The sequence below is a fragment of the Hydra vulgaris genome, chromosome 01 (genome assembly GCF_038396675.1).
Source record: "Hydra vulgaris chromosome 01, alternate assembly HydraT2T_AEP".
Lineage (NCBI taxonomy): Eukaryota > Metazoa > Cnidaria > Hydrozoa > Anthoathecata > Hydridae > Hydra > Hydra vulgaris.
In genome coordinates, this window is record NC_088920.1 from 1,820,644 (window position 1) to 1,846,423 (window position 25,780).

General features: G+C 26.9%; 1 protein-coding gene and 1 long non-coding RNA gene across 3 annotated transcripts in view; one reads left to right on the plus strand and one right to left on the minus strand.

Moving 5' to 3' along the window:
- Positions 1-2,109: 2,109 nt before the first annotated feature.
- LOC136075007 (NACHT, LRR and PYD domains-containing protein 13-like) overlaps positions 2,110-25,780 on the minus strand; it is a 37,132-nt gene continuing 13,461 nt past the window's right edge. For both annotated transcript variants that reach the window (XM_065787201.1, XM_065787200.1), the window contains exon 4: positions 2,110-4,741. In XM_065787201.1, coding sequence (XP_065643273.1) covers positions 3,405-4,741 — 1,337 coding nt within the window. In that variant the 3' untranslated portion in view covers positions 2,110-3,404. The remainder of the gene's footprint in view (positions 4,742-25,780) is intronic.
- LOC136074723 (uncharacterized) lies at positions 21,091-21,706 on the plus strand. Its single transcript, XR_010635373.1, has 2 exons — positions 21,091-21,379; positions 21,475-21,706. It is a non-coding gene; the product is annotated as an uncharacterized LOC136074723 (long non-coding RNA).

Below are 25,780 nucleotides of genomic sequence, written 5' to 3' on the forward strand. Positions count from 1 at the left end.
TAGTAAAATGAAATTTTTCCTATTTTCTTTTATTTAAATGAAATTGATAAAGTATGCAATTTCTCAATTTATAAGGAATATATTAAAATTTTTTTCAAGAAAAATTTTAATTTATATTTTGTAAAAATCTAAATCAACTTAAGATAAATAATAAAATAATTTTTTCTTAAGGAACTTGGCAAAATAAAATATTGAATGTTTACCAAAAACATAGCCCTCTAAAATATTGAAGGTAAAATGATAAAAAAATGCCCAATGATAAAAAAATAATTATAACCTAATTTTAATAAAATTAAATGGATGATTAACTCTGTAATAAAATAGCATAATTAGTTGTCATTTAATTGATGGAGAGAATGAATGAATGGGAGAGAATGAATGGTTACAAAATTCTTTTTTGTTAAGAAAAAAAAATTTTAAATTGAAATAATAGTTAAGACACTATTTAAAATTGTAAGACGAAGAGAACCTATAGAGCTTTACAATAAAAAAAATTTTTAATATTTTTAAAATAACAGAAATAAAACAAAATAATAAATTTATTTATTGTATAATTAAACAATTTAATAATTAACTACAAGGCTATACTACTGTTATCATAATAGATAATAGATAACGATTAGTAAATAAGCTACCTTAGGGATACAATATAATTTTGTTTTAGAGTCCTTATCAAAACAAAAGTTTGTCACCTCTATGTTGAATTAAAGATATCCTAATAATGCATGTTCGACCTTTAAAATCTTACATGATTTGAGTTCATTTCATTGCAAGACAGGAAGGTTTCTATCTACAATTATAAAATTACTTTAGACTTTTAATACAAAAGGAATAAAGTTAATTAAAAAAACTAATAAAAAACTTTTAAAAGAATCTAAAAATTTAAAGTAATTATTTAATAAGTAGTGTTGATTAAGCAGACTCAAATAGTCTTCAAAATTATTAGTATTGGTATGAATCCAATACAGAGGGTTTTGTATTTCAAATGAAAAATTTAATATTTTTAATAAGTTTTTTCACTTGTTTATTATTTAATAATTTTGTTTATAAAGATATTCCTGAAATAAATCAGCTTTCTTTTCAGGAAAGTGCTTCATCTTGTAGTAATAATTTAATATTTTTTCATGATACAATGTTTTATATGATTATTCTTGTATTGGTTGTTTTTTCATGATCATACAATGTTTTATATGGTTATTCTTGTATTGGTAGGGTGATTTATTATTTTCTGTGATTATTAATAAAAATTATAGCAAATTTTTATTAGAAAACAATTTTTATTGAAATTGTATGAATACCTGCTATTATATTAATTATTATAACTATTCCTTCCTTATTTTTTTATTTTTTCATAGTTTTAAATATAAGAAATAATTTTATTTCAAATAATTTAGAATTAGCTAAAAATAATTTTAAACAATTTTCACAAAGTTACACAATATATTAAAAGTATAATATCTTCTTATTTGATCATTTTTTAATTACTAAAAATTCGGGATTTTGATTTTGATTTAACAGCTAAGGAAACAAACTTGTGGTAAAAAATGACAAAATTAAGGATAGATTATGTTAAAACGCATTAATTTAATAACGGGAATAAATTAAACCACAATACAGCAAATTAAAAGATTTAAAGATTTACAAATTACATTCAGAATGTTTTTAAAAACATTCTGAATGTTTTTATTTTATTTTTTAAAAACGAATGCTTTTATTTTTATTTTTAAACTGTAAAACATGCGCGGAGAGTAGCTACATCGACTATCTTAGAGCCTGATTCGCAACGAAGTGCTGCTACATCGACTGACAAATAGCCAGACTCGCAATGGAGTGAGGGTTCGGTTGACTGAGGGTTTCAAATATGCAACTCATTTTTCACCATCAAGTTATAAAGATATTTGGGTTCAAATCATAAGATTTTGGGGTAAAATTCCTTTTATTGTCCATAGAAATGCCAAACTGAGTTTTAAGAGAAGGGCATTTTTATAAAGATTTTAGAAAACAGAAAAAAATTTAATTTAAATAAAATAATGTGAAAAATACTCTAAAAACAATTTTAACAAAATATTTCTCAGCAGTCATATAAATATTAGTATTTTTATTACAAACAAGTGTTGTTTTAAAAACTTCTGTGAAAGTATGTTTCTTTTGAGATCCAGGTTGATATACTTTTAAATAATTTTTTTTTGACCATATTTGACCATAGGGATTTCACCCCAAATGCTAAAGAACCCAAAAATTTCTAAAGATTTTTAGGGGCAAAGACATCAATTCTAAACAATTAATAAATATTAGATTCATAAATATTTAATCATCCTATTTATCTTCATTAAAAGACTTTAAATAATTTTATATCTTTTTAGTACTGAACATAGAAGACAACAAAAAAGCTTCTTTAGATCTATCGGCTTTAGCAGAACAGAATCTATGTTATACTTGTATATGTTATACAAGTCTTACACAATTAATAAACTAAAAACAGTTCCAAGCCCAACAAAAACAAATACTGCACTTAATTTTAGTCATAATTTTAGTTTATTAGATGGTTTTTTCCAGTCCTTAACTTATCATCAAAAAAACACACATTAAGTAAATAGCATCTGTTTGAATTGAAGTTTATAAAACACACTTAATTAAATATAAAAAAATATATACTCTTTAACAATTTCAATAAAATGTATGTTTTATAAACAAATACAAAAAACATTTAGTTACTCTATCAAAAAGTGTTTTGTGTATTAAAAATCTCTCATAAAGTTTAAAGATATTCACTTTAAATGTAAATATACAACTATTTCAAAGTATTATGTGGATTCATCACAAACTTTTAAAGTCTAGAAAAAAAAATTTAACTATCTTGTTAAAGGGATTTTAAAAGCGCTCCTCATGTCATAAATTTATATTGTAATTTTAAAAATCAAATTTGACAAAAAGTTATTTTGACAAAAAATATGTTATATTTTATAAACAATAAGTCTTAAAAAAGACTCTGCAATCCTTTTTATAATAACAGATATGCTAACAAGTACTTTGTTAATGAAGGTACCTTATTGAAAAGTTGATATTTTAATCATTTGCAAAAAAAGTTTTATCAAAATTCAGTTGATTTTCAACTCTTGCATGAAAGTTAATGAAAGAACTAAATCAATTGTTTCTTAACTTTTGCATGGAAGTCAAGGAAATCAAAAGTCAATGAATGCAAAATTTTAGCTGTTTCTTAACTTTTATAATGAAAAATGAATTGAATTAACATAAATAGCATGTTGAAACCTTACCTAATACAAATACACACAAACACAAACACACATATATAAATAAATATATTGCACTAACAAAATAATTTCTTAAAAATAACTTAAAAATGTCTATATTATTTATATCTTATTGAACACCAGTGTGTTTATCTAAAATGACTTACTAAAACTAGAAAACCAAGATTCATTCAGGTTAACAAGAAACTTTAATAAACTGTTTTGGTTTTTATTGGCTAATCCACAAATCATTGATAAGCAACTCTTCAGCCTCTCATTGGCCATAATCTCTTTACTACTTAAACAATTATATGCATATACAGATGCACAAAACTCCATTACAGTCAAATGTGCAAATTGATAATAACAACCAAGATCAGTTTCAATCTTTTCTATAAATCCAAAAAAATTACCTTCATTTTTATAAAAGTCACTATAAAATGCTTGAACTTCTTCTTTGGAAAAAATTATTTTATTTTCAACAAACAATTTATATGCAATTTTGCAAATAATCAAAATATATTTTTTGTTGGAACTATCTTCCATTATCTCATAAACCAATTTATTGTTTTTAATAATGTGTTCTCGTAAAAAATATAAAAAAATATTTCCATACAAATCTGTCATTGTTAAGAAAGAATTTGAATAAAAATTTTTTGAATCACTTATCATTTTACACATCGAAGACAAATAAAACGGAACAGATGCCATGGCTTTTGCAATTGGAGACTCCTTTAAAGTTGTTTTTACAACTTCTTTTTTTTCTTCTATAACATGATTTTCTACATAATTATTTATTCCATTTTCATTAAACCCCATTATTTGAATGGTTAACTTATCGCTATGTTTTGCGGATAGACATTGGTACTGATCTATTGCATAAACTCTACCAGCAATAACATATTTGTATTTTTGAACTTCTTTTAAAGCATTAACAATAGGATACTTACAAGTTAAACTTGAATTTAATAACTCATTCATATATTTAAATTCATCTAATCCATCAATTATAAACAGTGCAGTATGATTACTAATGTTAATGTCATTAACAATATCTTTGTAGAAAACATTTAGCAATTCATTAATATTAGAAATATTTTGATGTTGATTAAGCCTCCTACATTCCAAATAAAACACAAGTTCAACATTTTTCCAAATTAAACCATTTGACCAATCAAGCAAACATTTTCTAAGCAACCATGTTTTCCCAATACCAGCTATTCCAGATATTAATATTACTGATTCTTCTTTTGTAAATATTTCACTATATGGAATTGGTGTATAATTCATTTGCTTTTCAAGAAAATCTTTTCGTTCAACACTAAAAACAGCATCCATTTGAGCATTTGCTGCATTAACAACACATAGATCAACAAATTTTTGTATCAGATCAACATTTGCAGATGCTTTTGATAATGGTTGAAGTTCACCAATTTTCCCATAATATTTAAGATAATATTTTTTTAGTTCAGCCGACATCCTCAACAAATCTAAATAAAACAAAACAATTTCTAGTAATGTCATGATCATGATTTTGCTAATGTTTATGATTATGACGATGATGATCATTATTACTATAATTTTATGCAAATGTAAAAGATTTATTACATTAAACTTGACATAAAACTCATAAAACTAAAAGTACTATTATTAGTATTTTATTTTATTTTTATATTTTATTTATTATTAGTAATTTCATTACAAATAAAGTTCTGAAATTTCTTAACAAAAAATTCCTGTAATTAATATGAATTAAATTAAATTTTATGAAATTGATTTTTATTGGTAGTTATGAAAATTGAAGATATTTTAAACCAAAATTATATTTTGAGTTAATTTTATCATATTTTACAAACATTTTTATTTGTTATCATTTGCTACTTAAACATAAAGTTGTTGGTTCAAAAACTTTTTAAATATAACTGATTATTAGTTAAAAAAACACTTTTCTTACTGAAATTTCTTGGAAATTTCTTAAAAAAATATTAGAATTTCTTAATAAAAATTTAATAACTTAAGCTAATTGTTAGCAAAATTAAAAAAAAAACGATAAACAACAACTTCAAAAACTTTAACACGAAACTATCAAAGACTATCATAAGATTCATAGGAGAAAATCATAAGGTTCATAGAAGGTAATCATGAGATTAATAGGAGGTTATCATAAGATTTATAGGTTACTATAAGGTTCAGAGGAGGTTATCATAAGATTAATAGGTTACTATAAGGTTCATAGAAGGTAATCATAAGATTAATAGGAGTTTATCATATGATTAATAGGAGGTAATCATAACGTTTATAGGAGGTTATCATAAATTCATAGGAGGTTATCATAAGGTATCAAAGATATTATAAGATTAACCTGACATCAAAAACATCAAAACACAATAAAAGGCCTCAATATTTCCTCAAAAATGTGTTAAGAAACAAATTGAAAAAAAAAAAAAAAAAATTAAAAGAAGGCTGAAATTAAAAAAAATTAAAAGAAAGCTTATAATTTTATCAAAAAACTTTGATGAAATTATAAGCTTGATAAAAGAGCAACTTCTCCGTTCAACAAAAGAACTATTGTACAAGTTCTCAAGTCAGAGATTACTATGCTAAGATTTTTAACAAAAATCTCTCAAAAAGTTCTCAAGTTAGAGATTTAGAGATGCTAAGATTTTTAACAAAAAAGGATTATAAGCTACTTGTATGAAGTCTTACAAAAATATGTAGAAGATTTGCTTAAAAAGTTTTATGGCTCAAGTGATGTCGAACTTATGCATGAAAAAAAGATTATGTAAGCATTGTAAAGAATATTAATAAACAAAAAACAAAAACAAACTTTATTTGTGTAATTTATAGAAACTGAGGAGCCCATTTATTAAAATTTAATGCGAAAAATAAAGATAATATGTTTTGTTTAAGGAACCAACAAAATGGTGTTTAATAGTATGACCTTTCCATTTCATTAAAAGATTGCGGTTTAATTCATCTTCACATAAATTTCAGTTTCATAAATTAATGTATAAAATCAAAGTTAAAATCAAACTAAAAAAATTATGTCTGTTGTATAAAATATTTATAAAAAAATAGCTTTAATGTTTAATTCAAACTCATATTTCATTCGTTTGATTTCATTATGAGGAGCCCATTTGTAAAACGCGTCCAAGTTTGAAAACAACAAAAAACTAAACTACTTTTAGTTGCGCATCAACAGAAATTTTTCTTCATCCATTTTTAGGACCAAAAATTTTTTAATTGGTTCCATATTTAAATAGATGATAGCACTGTTCCTAAATTTGACCGCCAGGATAAAAGTAATGTCACTCAAACAAATTATGGTTTAATATAACACTTAGGACCATAAAAGTTGTTTCTAATTGTTTTTAAAATCAAAGTGACCGTGGCACATAGCTTTTTTGAATTTTTTAAGTGATTTTTTCTATTTTTAACTATTTTTTTAGATTTTAATTTTTTTTTGTATAATTATTTATTTTTTACACAACATGAAAGATTTTATTTAAATCTAATGAAAAAAGTAAGAAAAAAAAATCATTTTGACTATAAAACAGACAAAAAATTCAATATAAATTTTAATATATGACAATTACACTCAATTTCTGGCCATTTTTGAAGTTCATTATTTGCGCCATTTTAAAATATTAATACTTTGCGCCACTTTGTACAAAGTGTTCTGAAAAAAGGTTGATTTTTGAAAGAGTATTTACGCTTTATGTTAATTAAAACTAAGATAAGAAAGATCAAAAAATGTAATAGATCAAAGATTGAGAAAGATATCGTTCTTTAAGCTGCTGCAAATTTCTATTTTTTTATTATCTCATATGTATTTTTTAATATTCTTTTCTTATAAATGACTTGTTTTTTACTTGACTATTTTATGTTTTTTATTTTAGTATATATAATACATTATACATATGCTATATATTACATGCAATGCATGATTATCTTTATATAATCCTTAGCTTTATATAAAATGCTATCCTTATTTGATTGAAAAGGAATTTTTAGATATAAAAAATATCTACTTTATATATTTATAATGTCAACTTCATCAGTGTGTCTACAACAAGTTTGTTGGTGTTGTTGGGAGCAATACGGAATAAATTCAAAATCTCTACAATATGTAAACAGCACAGTGAAAGAGTTGATGAAATCATATGTGTTTCATGGATATTCGAAACTAATAAAAGATTTTCCAACAAATATATGTTCAAGTTGTTGTAGAAATCTGAATTTGCTCAAGACTGGAAAAAACCCAAGAAAGGCTTGGGGAGAAAAGATATCCAAGGTAAAGATAATATTTATTTAATTTTTTTTTTTTTATATAAAGTTATGCAATGGAGGTATATTTGTAATACTAATAATTAATCTTAGAATTTTTATTCTGTTTCTATTTTTTTAAATTAAATTTTTATTTATAACAAAGTTTTTTGGAATAGTATTAGTTTTTAAGAATAATGGAACATCAAATTAGTTTAACGAGTTAATTTTGAAATTATATGTTTAAACAAATGCATTAATATTTATATAAATTATATTTTCAAGATTGATTGGACAAAAAAGACTGGGAGGATGAATGTTTAAAATAAATTTGAAAACAGAAACAGAAATCAAAACTAAAAGGATTTTATGTTCTGACTGCATATTTCTCTAGCATTGGAGCAGGGTTACCACATCAGTGTGGGAAAGAAACAGCTGTTTCTCATAAGTTTAGCTTTTGATCTTGGTTATCTTTAAGCTGAAAAAGTTGCAACAGGAATACTTAAGAGAAAAATGGAAACTGACAAAATAGCATATGGATCCAACTTTTTTATATCAAAAAGTGGAAAACCACTAACTATAAAGGTTGGTACGACTGAAAACAAAACTGATAGGCGATCTATCAGACAATTATCTGTTTAAATTGTACAAGAATTGCAAACTGTTTTAGAACTCTCACTAAATAAAGCAAAAGATATGATAGCAGTTCTATGAAAAGTTATGGATAAAAGATCATCCATTGAATCAAATATCTTTGAAAAACTAAATGAAATCAAAGAATCCATCTCAAAATTTTATGAATTTGAAAAGGTAATGTATTATATAAGTATTGACTAATTACAAAATACCAAAGAAAAATATTTAAAATAATAATTGTTATTTACATTGAGTTCTTGGGACCAAATGAATCTGTTCTTCGTAGAGATTTTGTATTTGTCCAAGAAACATCAAATTTCATTTTAAACATAATTGAACAGCGGAAAATGGATCCATTTAGTACTTTTGTCTGTATTTCTTTAGACTCAGGGGGTTCATTCTTGAAAGTTATTGTAAATATATTTGATCCTGAAGATAATAATGTAAACTCTGGAAGTTTCTAAACAGTGGAGTTCAAAGATGCCAGATACTTGGAATCACAGAAAATGTTCCAGAATCAAATTATAATTTACAACTTATTCTGGAAAAACTAAACTTGCAGAATGTTCAACTCAATATAGCCTTTGATTTAAAATGTGCTAATTCAGTATTTGGTTTATCATCTCATGCTGGTTTGAGAGCATGTCTTTGGTACGAGGGGCTCTCAACAACAGAGTCAGGAAAATTGAGATCTCTTGAAAGCCTGGATTATTGGTACTCCAAATATGCTAAGACTGGATTCAATAAGGCCCTTATGAAAGATTGTACGAATGTAATAAATCCCAGAGTTATCTACTTAAAAGAAGATCCTAAAACTTTAATACAGTACTTTGTCGCTCCACCAGAACTACACCTTATGATAGTATTTGATTCATTACTAGGAACTCTTTTATTAGATTTATGGCCTGGTTTTGATGAGTAGTTGAAATTTAAAAATTTTGTTCAAAGAGGTTACCAAAGTCGAGGTTGGGATGGCATCATCTCAAATGCTATCATTAAAAATCTTAATGAATTAGAGCTTGCCATTAAAAACACTCATTATCATCTAACTCCCTTTGTTGAATGTCTTAAAAACTTCAGATCTGTTAAAGATGCGTGCTTTGGTAACACTTTAGAAACTGGAAATGAAGAATCTATATCCAAGTTAAAGAACTCGTTTATCTCTACACAAGAGCTGGCTTTAATCTTTGGTAAAAAACTAAGTTTGACTTGGAAAATTCATATTACTTTGTGCCATGTAGTTTCATTTGTCAAGTATCATAGATGCGGTTTGAAAGATATGCTGAACAATGTGGTGAATCATTACATGCCAAGTTTAAACCAATCTGGTCTAGATATAAAAGAAGTGAAGGACATTCAGAGCATAGCGATAAACTTTTGGCAGCTGCTAAACATTTTGGAGGAAGTAGAATAACGTAATGTGTGTGTAATAAAACACACACACCTAATGTGTGTGTTTTTTCTTTTTCAATTGAAAAAATAGAACTTTATATTTATTGTTTCACTATATTATTACTTGGTAAAAAAATGACAATTAAAATAATAAAGAAATAAAAGCTGATATTATTTTAAAATTGTGATTTCAGCGCCGAAAAATGATGGTAGACTTATTGCTCCTCCCACTTTTGATGCATAGTTAAATAAGGCAACCAACTATAGTTTATTTTCCTGAAATATCTCTAATGGTTGGTTGCCCCCATTCTTATGCAGACCATAGTAGCCCCTATTTCCGACTACTATTTTAGTCCTTTAAAATAGCCAAGAAAAGTTAAAAAAAGCTATGTACCACGGTCATTTTGATTTTAAAAACAATTGGAAACAACTTCTATGGTCCTAAGTGTTATATTAAACCATAATTTGTTTGAGTGACACAACTTTTATCCTGGTGGTCAAATTGGGGAACAGTGATAGATTTAAATATATAAAACGTGGAAATAGAATTAACTCAAATTTTTTTTTTTATGACTTTTGCGCGTTTTGCAGATGAGCTCCTTATATAGTTACATATAGTTTCTATAAATTATACAAAATTAGTTGCAAAAAACTGGCCAGATTTTTAAGTTGTTTTGAAAATATTTCAAAAAACAAAAAACAAAAAACGCAAAAAAAATTAATTGGACCGATATGAGACAGTTACAAAAAAATAATGAAACTAGGAAAAGAAAATAACTTTTAATGTGAAAAAACTTAAAGCAAAATAAATTACGTTTAGAACAAATATTTTCGAAACATCTCTCTTTTATAAGTTTTTTTTTAAATTAAGCAACATTTTTTATATAAAGTAACATCTTACGAGTAATTAATAAGCAAACAAATGTTCTTTTATTTATCAAAGAGTATAATATAATTTTTATTTATATACTCAAATCTTATTTTCAGTGCTGGATTAAGAAGGGTTGGGGTTAGAGGGGGCTATAGATCCGGGCCCTGAAATAGTCAAGAAAACCTTTTTTATTAGCCATTTTTATGCTGCTGTGGCATATAAAAAAGGCCTCCAAAATAAAACAAGCCCCCAGCCCCAATAAGTCCAACAAGATTCAAATAAAACCAAGGCTAGTTTTAGTTTTATTTGAGCTTAATTATTTTATAAATAAAAAAGTCAATTCTTTTAATAAATATTTTATGCTTTGCGTAGTTTGAAAAGTTTAACATATTTGAAACAATTCTTCTTAGTAAGATGAACAAATGAATAAATTAAATCATTGAGTTACTGTAGAAATTAATTAACTAGATAGAAATCAACTTAAAAGGTAAGAAACACTTTAGAAAGTGAAACTGCTACACAATACCGCCGATGATGCTTAGTGAGTGGGCTTTTTCATTTTAGTATTTAAAACAAAAAAAAGTATAAAAGTATATAAGTAGAAAAGGGGTCCAACAACAACAACAACAACAACAATTATTTTTCATAAATCATTTTTACAATAGTTTTGATAATAATAAAATAATAATAGTAATAATAATATATTATAATAAATACTACTACTACTACTACTACTACTACTACTACTACTACTACTACTACTACTACTACTACTACTACTACTACTACTACTACTACTACTACTACTACTACTACTACTACTACTACTACTACTACTATTACTACTACTTCTACTAAATAATAATAATAATAATAATAATATATTATTATAATATAAGATAAAAAAATTAATACAAATTATGGTAATAGTAATAATACATATGTTTACAATAATTACAATGAAAAAATAATAATAATAACTAATATTATAATGGTAGTTATAAGCATAAAATTATTTATAATAATAAGTTAATGATTTATTTAAGATGGTGTCACACATACAGAAATCTGAGGAGTGACACCAATTTTTAAACATAATATAAGTATTAATAAGCAAAGAAATATATTGAAACATATGGACCGTAAACACATAGATTAAAGCACATGAAGCATACATTAAAACAAACATGTAGAAATCATAATTTGCAGATTTAATAATAATAAAAATAATTAAAAAAAAAATAAACGAAAAGTACTGATGAAAATTCAAGTAATGACGAAAAGAAAATTATAAGAATATTTTAATTGTAAGGATAATAGGTCTAAAGGTAAGAATAAAATTTTTTTCAGAACGTTTTTTAAATTAATATTGTTTAAGATGGAGTAAATGTATTTTAGGATATAGTTATTTTGGACTCATTCAAAATGCATGCAAGGCTCCTGTTCCATTCACAGATTAACACTAATTAACAATAGAATTTTTACCATACTTCTGGATTTTAAAAGATGGTACATTTAGTTTTCAATTGTGTATATTTCTAGTAGAGTAGGAATGTAATAGTCTACTTTCTGTGAACAAGTTTGTGATAGGAGATTGTGGGTTTTTATTTAAGGAGTCAAAAACAAAAAGAAGATTAGCATACTTTGCTAGTGCTGGAAATGTTGAAATGAAAATATTTATCAGTTACTAATATGTTTTTAATTCTTAAAAAATTTTCACTGATTTTCACTTTTGTTTTGAGAAATTTTTTTTGTTGATAACAAGTGAAAATTAATAAATGGGAGAGGGGGGCTTAATGAGCTTAGGGTGGATGGGAAAATTTTCTAAAAATTAATTAATAAACATCCGCCTCACCCACTTCTATCAATTACTCGAGAGTTCACACACACAAATATATTTTTTGTTAATTCACCTCCCCAAGGCCAAGAAGGCCACTATAGACGAGGAGGCTACTTAAGTGTGGTTATAACCCTCTCTCAACTCTATAACTCCGAAACACGAACCATGGCGAACAAGGTCGCTGCGCGGAGAAACAAGTTAAGCCCGGTACTACAAAAGATGTGGTGGGGATCGAACTCAGAACCTCTCGCTTATGAAGCAAGTGCTCTACCACTACACCACTACTGCATTATATATATATATACATATATATATATATATATATATATATATATATATATATGTATATATATCTTCTATATATATATATATATATATATATATTTGTGTTCTGCCATGACCTCAGGTGCGGTGCTTGTTCATCCGCGAGTTACTTTGCATGTTTATGTTTAGTAACCAGAAGCTTCTTGTATGTTTATTTCATAGTTAGTTTTATTAACTTTGATGATTATTAATAATTTGATTAAAAATGCAATTATTGTTGAAAGTCTTTTTGTTTACAAAATAAATTGTAAAAATTGCTTTAAAAGATTACATTAGAATAAAAAACAGATACTTAAAATTACATTTACTTAAAAAATACACACTTTTTTAAAAAAAAATAAGAATATCCTAATAAACAATAGAATTTTTACCATACTTTTAGGTTTTAAAAGATGATACATTTAGTTTTCAATTGTGTATATTTCTAGTAGAGTAGGAATGTAATAGTCTACTTTCTGTGAACAAGTTTGTGATAGGAGATGGTAAGCTTTTGTTTAAGGAGTCAAAAACAAAAAAGATTTGCATACTTTGCTAGCGCTGGAAATGTTGGAATGAAAATATTTATCAGTTACTAGTATGTTTTTTAATTCTTAAGGCCGATTTTCACTTTTGTTTTGAGAAATAATTTTTAATTATTTTTCAAAACAAAGGGGGCTTAATGAGCTTAGGGTGAATGGGAAAATTTTCTAAAAATTAATTAATAAACATCCGCTCCACCCACTTCTATCAATTACTCGAGAGTACATTTACATAAAAAATACATACTTTTTAAATAAAAAATAAGAATATACAAATAAAATCTATATTGTATAACAAACTTTCAAAATTTTAAAAATTTAAAAAATATATATTTTAAACATTTATTTTTGTAAACAAATAATGATAGTTTAAAAGATTTACGGCTTTGCAGATGTGGCTCTGAGAATGAGCCATAGTATTAAAATAATAGTTTGATAATATATTCTTAAAACAACTTACGCTTGGAATTTCAAAACTTAACAAGTCTCGAATAATACAAGTTTTAAAATATTTTAACAGATTACATCTAGAACATTATTTCACTTAGTCAGTGTATTCTTTAAACCAATAGAATTAGTTTGTTCGAATATTTGGCAGGTTTTTAGTGTTCACGAATATTCTTTTTATTCTTCCGCACCAAAATGTTTTGAAGACATTCAAGTTTATGTATGTTTCCATGTATGTCATCAACAAAGGTTTGACCATAAAACATAGAAACATGGTCGGCCATTTTTTGCCAACCTTAAGCACTTCTTGGTCAGCAGTTAAGTCAGTATTGCCAAATACCAACCCTAATTCTGAGGGTTAAGTCTATGATGGTAAGTGGTGGATCAACATAAACTAAAATCAATCAAGAAGTTGATTTTGAAGTTAAGCTTCTTCAAAAGTTCCCATCAACATGTTTTGACTAACACAAAAGTTCCCTCAACATATTTTTACTGGCCTTAAATAGAAGACTAATGTTTTATTTAACTATATTTTCTAGAGCTTGCTTTAGTTCTAGTGAATACTTAAGTTATATAATATAACTTATAAATTATTGTTAATTTATTTTTATTATATATATATATATATATATATATATATATATATATATATATATATATATATATATATATATATATATATATATATATATATATATATATATATTAGGGCTGTTCATGTGAACGCAGGAAAAAAAAATTTTTCTCGGATTTGAATGCATAGTTGTTTATTTTGTGCCATTTGACATAGTAATTGACTGTGGAAAAAATCTTTCCAATCAGATAATGTTTAGGGGGTGCTCAATGACCATAAAGTTTTACGAAAAACGTCAAAAACGTGTAAAAAGTTCCAAAGTTCCAAAAATTTCTAGAACCTGGTTAGTTAGATTTTTTCCACTGAAATATTGTCTGATTGCGTGCTATATAGATTAATTAAAGTGCAGCAGATTAACTGTCATCAGGGCACCAGACTAAAAAATGTTTGCTAGTGTTTAAAACAACTGTGTTTATATCATTTTGTTAAAATTTGTATTCATAATTTTAATACTATTATTTAACTCAATTTAGAATTTGTTCAAACAGAATAAAAAGGTTTACAAGTATAAATATTATTTTTATTTGGAATTTCAGTTTGACAACAAATGTATTAATATTTTGATAGTACCTAACCTTAGTAACCTATTACAGAAAACTAGCATGGTAGTCTGGTAGTGTATTGTTTGTTATTAAGTGCAGATAATAATAATTTCTAATTTGAAAATATTTATTTAATTTCTTTAGTAATAAATATTATAATATATTGCTGCAGCTGCATAAACCAACAACTGAATGATAAGTTTGTATAATATGGTATTGAGTTTTGATTTTCTCATAATATTTCAGTTATCATTGAAATGGCAGCATCATCTCGTGTTGGCAGCATCATCTCTACACGACTTCAAACCAAAATCTTTTTAATTGGACAACCAGAGCCAAATCTTCCAGATAAAGTTCTTCCCTTAACATCTGATGTTTTAAAAACATTTTTTTATCATCTTAATTCAACCAAAAAGTCAGTGCCTGAAAGTCTTAAAACAACTGTTGATGAACTGATTATTATTTGGAATAAAGCCCGTATTCCGACAGCATTTCATCCGAATGTAGTCTTAAAGTTGAAAACTTTAGTCCAGGAATTTAAATTAATAAAAAAAAATAAATCCAGATTGTCAGATTCTCAGAAATCGAGAGAGAAATCATTTACAGACACCATTGGCCTACTTTTTGACATTGCCCACAAGGATGCTGAAACCATGATCAGAATTGAAGAAGATAAAGAATTTTTATTGGATCAGAGATGTCAGAGAAAAATGGTGATGTTTGGAGAGGACAAAGAACTTTCAAAATTAGAAGAAAGAAATGAAGCAAGGAAACAAGCAGAGAGAGAACGAAAGCTAAAAGAAGAGCAAAGACAATCTGGTGCGAGTGCAATAGTTCCTGTTATTGAACCTTTACATGACGAAAGTTATAGTGATGACAACGATAACGATACTGTTGATAATGACAAAATGGTTGATAGAGATTTTGAGATAGAAATCCCTGTTTATTACAGACAACAAGTCAGTAAAGCAAGTTCTTCAGGGTCAGCTGAATCAAGTTTAGCAAGTACTCCAAAACGACAATGTATCTTAGATACAATTCTTGACTCGCCTGATGTTTCATCAACATTAGACAGAATTAATCTATCTGACACAAAATTTACTATACTAGCAGCAGCAATTGCAAGGGCTGGTGGACAGAACCTCGATGATGGATCATTGTCACGTTCTACAGTCCGTAGAAAACGAACCTATCATCGATCAAATATTGAAGCCACTGTTCGAACTGAATTCTGCGATTTGGACAAACCACCATTAATCGTCCACTGGGATGGCAAACTGATGATAGATCGTACAAATTCTGCAGCCCCTAAAGCAAACGTTGACCGGCTATCTGTAGGTGTGACAGGTCACAATGTTGACAAAATACTTGGAATAGCAAAACTATCAGCTGGAACTGGAGAAGCCCAAGCAAAAGCAGTTATTCATCTGCTTACTTTCTGGGACATAATTGGTGATGTTATTGGAATGAGTTTTGATACTACAGCCTCTAACACTGGCTCCAAAAATGGTGCATGTGTAGTTCTAGAGAAACATATAGGTAGAAATTTGTTATATTTCGCTTGCAAACACCATGTTCATGAGATCATAGTAGCAGGAGTGTTTGGATCACTATTTGGACCATCATCTGGTCCCAACATACCTCTTTTCCAGAGATTTCAGCAATATTGGCGCAAAGTTAATCAAGGAAATTTTAAACCTCTGGATGACATTCGAATGAAAATACCCCTGGTGCAAGAACTACAAAATGAAGTGATTGCATTCCTCAAAGAAAACCTGCATGTTAAAATGCCAAGGGATGACTACAAAGAAATCATGGATCTCTGTCTGTTAATACTTGGAAAACTGCCTGATCAAGAAGAGAAAAATTATCATTTCAAGATCCCTGGTGCTTATCACATGGCTCGCTGGATGGCCAAGGTTATTTATTGTTTTAAGATTTATTTATTTCGTGAAGAGTTCAAGTTGACCACAAAAGAGGAAAAAAATCTCTGTGAATTTTGCTTATTTGCCAGTTAATGACTTGTTTCTGTTTCAGCAACTTAAGCAGTTTGCAGTTGTGAATAAAACGATTTCCGAAGCAGCAGTCAAGAACTTTCAAAACCATTTGTGGTACCTTTCACCAGAATTGGTCCTAATAGCTTTGTTTTCAAACAAACTTCAAACGGAAGAGAAGCGAAAAATGATTTCCAACATGAAATTTCACGGTGAGAACTGGTCTGAAAGGTTGATCAAATTAAAGAACATTGAAAGTCTAGAGAAGAAATCTCTGGACATGCTGGTGACATCAGTTTCAGCAAGTGCGTTGCGGTCAATGAAGGTTGATATTGATTTTCTGTTCAGCAACGATCCAGCTACCTGGAATGATTCCCCAGAATACCAAGAAGGAAAAAATTTAGTATATTCATTGAAAGTAGTAAATGATGCTGCCGAACGATCTGTGGCTTTAATGTCGATGTTTAATGAACCGATTACAAGGAATGAATCTGAAATGCAGAGGTTAATTCAGGTGGTTGAGGATCACAGAAAGCGAGTGCCAGATGCCAGAAAGTGTACTCTGAAGAGTTATAGTCCTCGCTAGCATTAACATTGCACGAACTATAACATTACGATAATTAAATGTTAATTGCTCATATGTTTTTTTGTTTATAATTCGTATTTTAATCAATGACAAAGAGTCAAAAATCCTAGTGTTTTATTTTGGAAAAATTCTGATATAACAAAAACCGCAGAACTTTTGTCGTATTGCAGTATTTTATTTCATTAATTTCTCTGCTAATAAACCAGTTTAAAGTGGATGTGGATTGTAATTTGTATTCAGAATTTAATATTTAGAGATAATTAAAACTGATCAAATCTGAAAAATCTAATTAACCGGGTTTTAGAAATTTGTGGAACTTTGTTACTTTTTCCATGTTTTTCACATTTTTCGTAAAACTTTATGGTCATTGAGCACCCCCTAAACATTATCTGATTGGAAAGATTTTTTGCACAGTTAATTAATATGTCAAATGGCACAAAATAAACAACTATGCAATCAAATCTGAAAAAAAATTTTTTTTTGGACAGCCCTAATATATATATATATATATATATATATATATATATATATATATATATATATATATGTTTCCATGTATGTCATCAACAAAGGTTTGACCATAAAACATAGAAATGTGGTCGGCCATTTATTGACAACCTTAAACACGTCTAGGTCAGCAGTTAGGTCGGTATTGCTAAATACTAATCCTAATTCCAAGGGTTGAGTCTATGATGGTGGATTAACATCATAACTAAAATCAATCTAGAAGAAGTTGATTTTGAAGTAAGGCTTCTCCAAAAGTTCCCATCAACATGTTTTAACTAACCCAAAAGTTTCCTCAACATATTTTTACTGGCCTCAAATAGAAGACGAATGTTTTATTTTCAACATATTGAAAAAACTATATTTTCTAGAGCTTTCTTTAGTTATAGGGAATACTTAAGTTATATAATATAAGTTATTGTTAATTTATTTTTATTGTATTTGCAAAACTTTTTTACTAATGTCTTCAATAAGTGATTTATCATTGAAATTATAGTTCTTTATGTTAATGTTATTTTTCCAGTTAGATCTTTGATGACATGTAAGCTTTTAAGTAACTTAAAATGTTAATAGCATTAAAAAAATAGGTGTTTTGAGATATTGGGGGCCTAAAACAAATTATGTAAATTTGTTGTTTTAATAATTTTTAAGCATGCTCTTTTCTAATTTTAGTATTTTAAGTAGATTTATTGGATTCTGCTTCAAAAAAGCATAATAAATGTTTATTTATATATTTTTGCTGTCTTTTTTTATTTGATTAAAGTAAACGTTTTTCAAAAACTGGGTCATTTTAGGAAACTTATAAAAAGTCAATATAAAAGCCAATATAAAAATAATTAACTGCTAAAAATTTTTATCTAAAATTTTCCACGCAATGTTTTTTTAAGAGTCTTTTGTTTTTATAATAACGTTTTTTTAATATATAAAATAAACATGAAACAAAAAGGAAGATACATGGTTGAATGGACTATGTGATTTGATGTGGAGTTACCCGAAACAGAGTATAATCAGTTTAATGTTACAACAAATTTTATTTTAATTGAAATAAAAAACACATTTTCAGGCTGTAAAAACAGATATAGTAGGCTTTTTAAATTATAGTTGTTATGTTTTAGAAACCATTATATAGTGCCAGTTCATTATATTTTAACTAATTTAAATACAATTTATATAGGGTCAGTTCAATATATTTCAACTAATTTAAAGAAAAATTATGTGGCACGCCATCTTTGGTTTTTCTGTTTTTTATATTCTTTTTCTCTATTATTTCAATAGGTTAAACTTGAAAGTTCAGAGTACAACAGTTCCAAAGTACATAGTAAAAAAATGGATGTTTTCATATGGAACTGCTCACAACTTAAAATTTTTCAAAACTTCTGTCAACCGTTTTCTTTTTAACTTATTTTTGTTTTCTAATAACAATCAAATTAATATTGGTTGGTTGCAGTTGAGAGTGAATTAGAATAAATAATAATTAAAAATATATATGACAATCTGCTTCAAAATACTGAGGCAGTTTTTAGTAATGTTTGAAAAATCATTCTGAAAGAAGACTACTCACTAGTATAGAAGAACCAATTTGGGAATTTTTGCTTTAGCTAATTAAGTTTTTAGATTTTAATTATGTTTTCAGATTTATCAGATTTAAATTTATTCTTAGAGTTCTCTATATATCCGAAATCAAATCAGCTGACTATACACGGTTAAATGATTTGAGAATGTTGCTGCTAATTATAACATTTTTTAGTCATTATTCTGTTTGTGTCAGGTGCTTACGAAAAGCTTAATTATTTCAAGTATCCAATAACAACCGATATACATTAGTGTCTAGTTAGTGATATTTTTCCACATTACAAGAGCCTGAGCTCAAAAACACAAAAAGGTTTTATTTCTACAGGCTTGGAAATAAAGGCATACAATTTCACGTCATAGTATGACGACGCAAATACTATTTGATTTTGAAAACTTGACCACGGCTGTTATAATGTTTTGAAAATTTTTGTACATTTTAAAAACGCACAAAAAAATCTTAACTATGAAGAAACTTAAGATAAAAACTTATTGTAAAAGTAGCCAATAAATCTATCAATAAATTAAAACGGCTTTCAAAAAAGTTTGTCTTTTTCTTTCTTCTTAACAAAATCTTTCTAATTTTCGAGTGAACTTACCTTAATGATTCTTATATAAAGTTTATTAAAGAGACCATCGCTGTTTAAAGTTGTTGCTTATAAAATTAAAATTTTTTAAAATAAATTTGACTTTTTTTCATTTTACTTATAAAAAAATCTTATATAATTAAATAATATAAATAAAACTCTAAACAAATCCCACTTTAATTAAAATACTTTAATTAAAAAATAAGGACTTAGAATCAGAAACGAAAAAAGTTTAGCTAATAATAAGATTAGTAATGAAAGATAAAATTTTTGTGAAAACTATAGATATTAGTTGAGAAAGCTAATTCATTGCTTTATCTTGTGCTTTCTTATCAAGTTACAGAAAGTAAACAGTTTATTAACTTTTTGTAATAAAGAATATTTGATTTTGTAATTTACAGTTTGGTAAAGTTACTGTTTATTTACTACAATAATTAAAATGATTAGCTACTTTATTTAACAGCATCTTGCTAATATTAAGTTGTTAGTAAAGATAAACATGTCAAAGGTATTTATTTTCATTGTAATTAAAATCCAATTTTTTCAGAGCATTTGTTAAAAACTGTGGTTAAATTGTCAAAACGAAATACTATTTGCATATTCATATAAATTCTTGAAGTCGCTTGCCTTCCTTATCAAGCCTTTTCTATCATACTAAAAATAGATTGAAAGATATATATTTTTTTAATTGTTAACTAGTTTATAAAGTAGAAACGTACTAAAACAAGTTGTTTGTAACTAATTTTGACTTTTTTTAAAAAAATTCTTTTTCTTATTATAGAAGTCTTTAATACACACATGACAAAAATAGGTTTTAAGTTTTAGGTCAGAGTTCCCCAAATACTTTTATGGAACTTTTATCAGTGACTCTTCAGGATACTGAATCTAGAAGCTTAAAAATCAAAAGGTAGCCGTTTTTGAAAAAAACGATTTCAAACTTTTGTATATTATTTTATAAAAGGGGAGGGGGTGACAGTTGTAAAGTTAAGGTTTTCCTTATAAAAAGTCAATATCAACACTTTCTAATTATATTAAAGTTAATCCAGTATTGCAGGCAATTAAATTTTGATCATCTTAAGATGTTAATTTTCCTATAGAATTGTTGATGGAAGCATTCTTTACTTTATATAGTAATTTATTTGTTTAATATAATAATAGAATGTTTCAAACCCTAGTTATTGTTTCGTTATTGTTAATATTAAACATAAATTACTTTATTAGAAAAATGCCTAATTTATTATCTAACAATACAGTAAACAGCAAAGAAAAACGAGACCATTTATTGAATCAGAAAATTATTTGTTGCTGTTGTTTGAAGAAATGCTTAAAATGTATTCCAGTCACGAAGTTATTAGAGGCTTACATAAGAATGTATGTAAAACCTGAATATTCAATATCTGTGTACAGTTATCCAACAGGTATATTCCATATTATAATTAAATAATGCAATTATTTTATTAAAAAATACTTTCTGAAAATAATCATTATTTAAAAATTAATTTACTTTATGTAGGCATTTGTCCAACATGCAAAAAGTATGTAAACTTACTGAAAGAAAGTAAAGACATACCAAATGTAGTTATAACTCGATGGCAATCTTCCCAATTATCTAGATGTGTAAGCACTAGAAATTGTGAAACATGCACAGTTTGTTCAATAGCTAGATCCAGATTTCCACATATGAAAAAAACAAAGAAATTAGTAAGTTCGAATAGGATGTGTAACGTTTGCTTATGTGCGATTAAGAGAGGAATTCGACATCAATGTAATGAAAGGAACGTGTATACAAATCTTTCAGCTAAGTTATTTAATGCTTCAAAAAAAGTTCAGAAAAAAGTCACTTCAAATGTTTTAAGATCGATTATTAAAAAAAAGAAACTTAAGCATGGAATCCAGACACATCTAAATACTGGTAATTTGTTTATTAGATTTATTAGTGTTTTCGAATTGATTAAATTATCTAAAGTATTTTATTATTCAGGTGGGTTGCCATTACCTATAACTATTGGTGTTCCTCAATTAGTTATTAGGAAAGTCAAATTTGAAAAAACTGAAAAAATGATTATTCGACTTGGACTTTGGTCAATTCAAATCACGCATCCTTCTGAAATCCTTAAGGAAAAGTGGAATTCGATTTAAGGCGAATCTTGAAAAAAAACATTGCAAAAAAAGTAAACTCCTATCTGAATTTTATGTGAAGACAATTTTTGCAGAAGAAAAAAAAAAAAAGTTGTCAACCGATGTGTCAAGAGACCTTGTTTATGTTTGTCAATTAACCGAGCTGCTTAACTTTGTAATGACTTCCAGAAAGCAAAACCTTTTCCAAACATTAATACGAATTGGAATTGATTCAGGTAAAAACATTATTAGATGGAGAAATATTATGCAACTTATAGATAATATAGAACTTAATAATATATATTTTTTAAATTAAAATAATTATTTTGTAGGAGGTGGATCACTTAAGGTAACTTGTAACCTCTTTGATCCAGAAAAAGAACGATGCGAAGATCAAAGTTCTCATGGAACATACTCTGGAATTAACCATTCCATAGTTCTTGCATATTGTAAAAACTTGCAGGAGACACACAAAAATTTAGCCATTTTATTAGATCTTCTAAAGGTAGAAGATTGTAAATATGTTTTTGCAGCTGATTTGAAAATAATTAATATTCTTCTTGGAATTTCAGTAAGTTATGATTTAAAATTAATTTATTATGTGACTTTTAATTAGTTAATTAGGATTTTTCAAAACACATAAGAAAACTTAGTCTCATGGCGGTATGTATGCTTGTGCTTGGTGTGAAGGAGAATGTGAACTTTTTGGTGGGTTGACAAGAACATTTTTATCATTGGATCTATGGCATCAGAGGTACATGGAAGCTCGTTATCGAAGTTCTGAAATGAAAGATTATAAGGTGTAAATGTTAATTATTATTTAATTTTAAAATTTAAAAATCTTTTTATTAAACAAAAAAATATTTTTTCAAAACTGGTAATCAAATTAATAAACTTTGATAGAATGTGGTGAATGTATGCCTAATAAAGGAGAGAAACAAGTCAAAACTAGTTCTTGAAGTAATTCCTTTGCCGGAGCTTCATATGTTAATGGGATTTGTAAATCATATATCAACTTATATAATTTTTTATTGGCCTGAATACAAAGACTGGGTCAACTCACTTATATGTATTAGAAGAGGATACCATGGGGGAACATATGAAGGCAATACATGCAGAATTATTCTTAAAAACTGCTTTCACTAAGGCTACCAATTGAACTCTTACCACTTCTATGTCCAATGAGAAAATTTGAGAAATTAGTTCAAGGAACCTTCGGAAGTTATCTTAACCCTTGTTATCTTCAACTAATAACTAACTTTGTTTGTTCCTACAAAGCCACACAAGAGTACTGTTCAGAGGTACAGTTAAATATAATGAACTTGCTTTAAATTGGCTTTGTATTAATATACTATTATTATTATCTTATAGAATATTTTATTAGTTTCTAGGAAAGAAACTTACTGTGACCTGGAAAATACATATAATCTCAGCTCACTTGCAACAGTTTATTGAACTTACTGGTCATTCTCTTGGACGATACAATGAACAGGCATCTGAATCGGCTCATTCAAAAAAGAAGCCAATAATCGAACGATTCAATGTTTCACAAACAAGCTCAAAGCACTCTCTTAGAAGCAGAAGAATTGCTGAATCGTTCAGCAGTACTAATTTATAGATTAAAAAATTCAGATATTTTGATATATATTTATAAATTTTAAACATTGGATACAAATATTTTTTTTAATTGTTAGCTAACAGTATAAAAAAATCTTAGTTTTTTTAAACATTTGCATTTTGTAACATGAATAGTTAATCAGGTATATGAGTTAATATGGTTAATAAGAATTGTCTTTTTAAAAGAATTTGACATTTTTTCTCTTCAAAAAAAATTCCACTCCATTTCAAGGCTAATACAACTTTTTTAATGTTTGAGATAACTAACTTTGAGATAAATTTTAGATAACTAAAAATTAACATCTTAAGATGATCAAAATTTAATTGCCTGCAATACTGGATTAACTTTAATATCATTAGAAAGTGTTAATATTGACTTTTTATAAGGAAAACCTTAACTTTACAACTCTCACCCCCTCCCCTTTTATAAAATAATATACAAAAGTTTGAAATCGTTTTTTTCAAAAACGGCTACCTTTTGATTTTTAAGCTTCTAGATTCAGTATCCTGAAGAGTCACTGATAAAAGTTCCATAAAAATATTTGGGGAACTCTGACCTAAAACTTAAAACCTATTTTTGTCATGTGTGAATACCCCATATATATTATGAAAGTCTTATAAAAAACTATTAGGCATTAATTTCAGAAGATATCAAACAATTTAATACCCCATATATATCATGGAAGTCTTATAAAAAACTATAAAGCATTAATTTCAGAAGATATCAAACAATTTAATACCCCATATATATCATGGAAGTCTTATAAAAAACTATAAAGCATTAATTTCAGAAGATATCAAACAATTTTAAATTTGAGACATAATACTCCCTAACTGTGGGTTTAAATCGAGTTTTTGGGCTAATGGACATTATATTTTTTGAACATATTTGATTTCGAAAGTGCAACAAGCTGCTTATATATTTCCCATTTATTGCAGACAACAGTAGCTGATCTGAAAAATGACCTGTAAACACTTTTAATGAATGGAAAAAATTAAGTTAACTTCATTTTGGAATTTTTTAGAGAGTTTCTGATTTTTTCCAAAGTTGAGGAGGGTATAATTATTCTCGAATATCATTAAAGTTAAAAAAAAAACTCTCAAAACAGAACTATTCTGATAAAAGTCTAGAAAAATTATGTCGTTAAAAAAGTAGTTTCTTTTTACATAAACTGAGGGGGTTATAAGATTATAAGATTATGTCAAGTTTATAAGATTATGTCAAGTTTATAAGATTATAATTTCTAACTGGTTGCAATTTTCTCAATTTACATACTTAATGAATTCACTTTTTTATTATTCTTACACCACCCCATGGTAAAAGGTGTAAAACACAGTAACCATCTTTACTACAGATAGATTTATAGAGACATTTTACTCAACATAAATTTTATTTATTTATCTAATTGCTGTGGTGAGCAAATGATCACTGAGTGGTAATCCACTTTAGCAGCAAGTTTTATTAGTAAAAAAATTCCTTCTACTTGAGTCTCAGAAGTGTATCTATATCTAGAGATCTCAGAAGTATACCTATGATTGTGGATATAGTCACAAACACAATTAACTGGACCAGTGGTTGACAAAAGTTCCTTAGGGAAGATACTGTATTTAGCTGAAAAGAATTATTAAAACATTTAAAAAAGTTAATTAAATTGCTTCTTTCTCTTCTCATAAATAAGGTTGTTAAATTAAGTCTATTTAATCTTTCCTCATAAAGAGGCTCTGAATATCCTAGAATTAATCTTCTTGCTCTATGTTGTACTCCTTAAATTCTATTTGCTTTAGAAACACGCAGATATATGACAACCATATTTCAGATCGCTTTTAAACATGATACCAAGATCATTTACACAATCCACAGTACTCAATAGATAATCAGAAACGTTATACTTATTGATATTTTTATTTAACTTTTATTGACATGCATTATTTTATTTTTATAACATTTTTCTATATTTAGTTGCCATTCATTTTTCTATATTTAGTTGCCTTCAGCCATTGCACTAATTAAAAAAAGAATTTATGTCATCCTGTAGATCATCACTACTGTTATTACGGATTATGTGGAAAACTTTGCAATCATC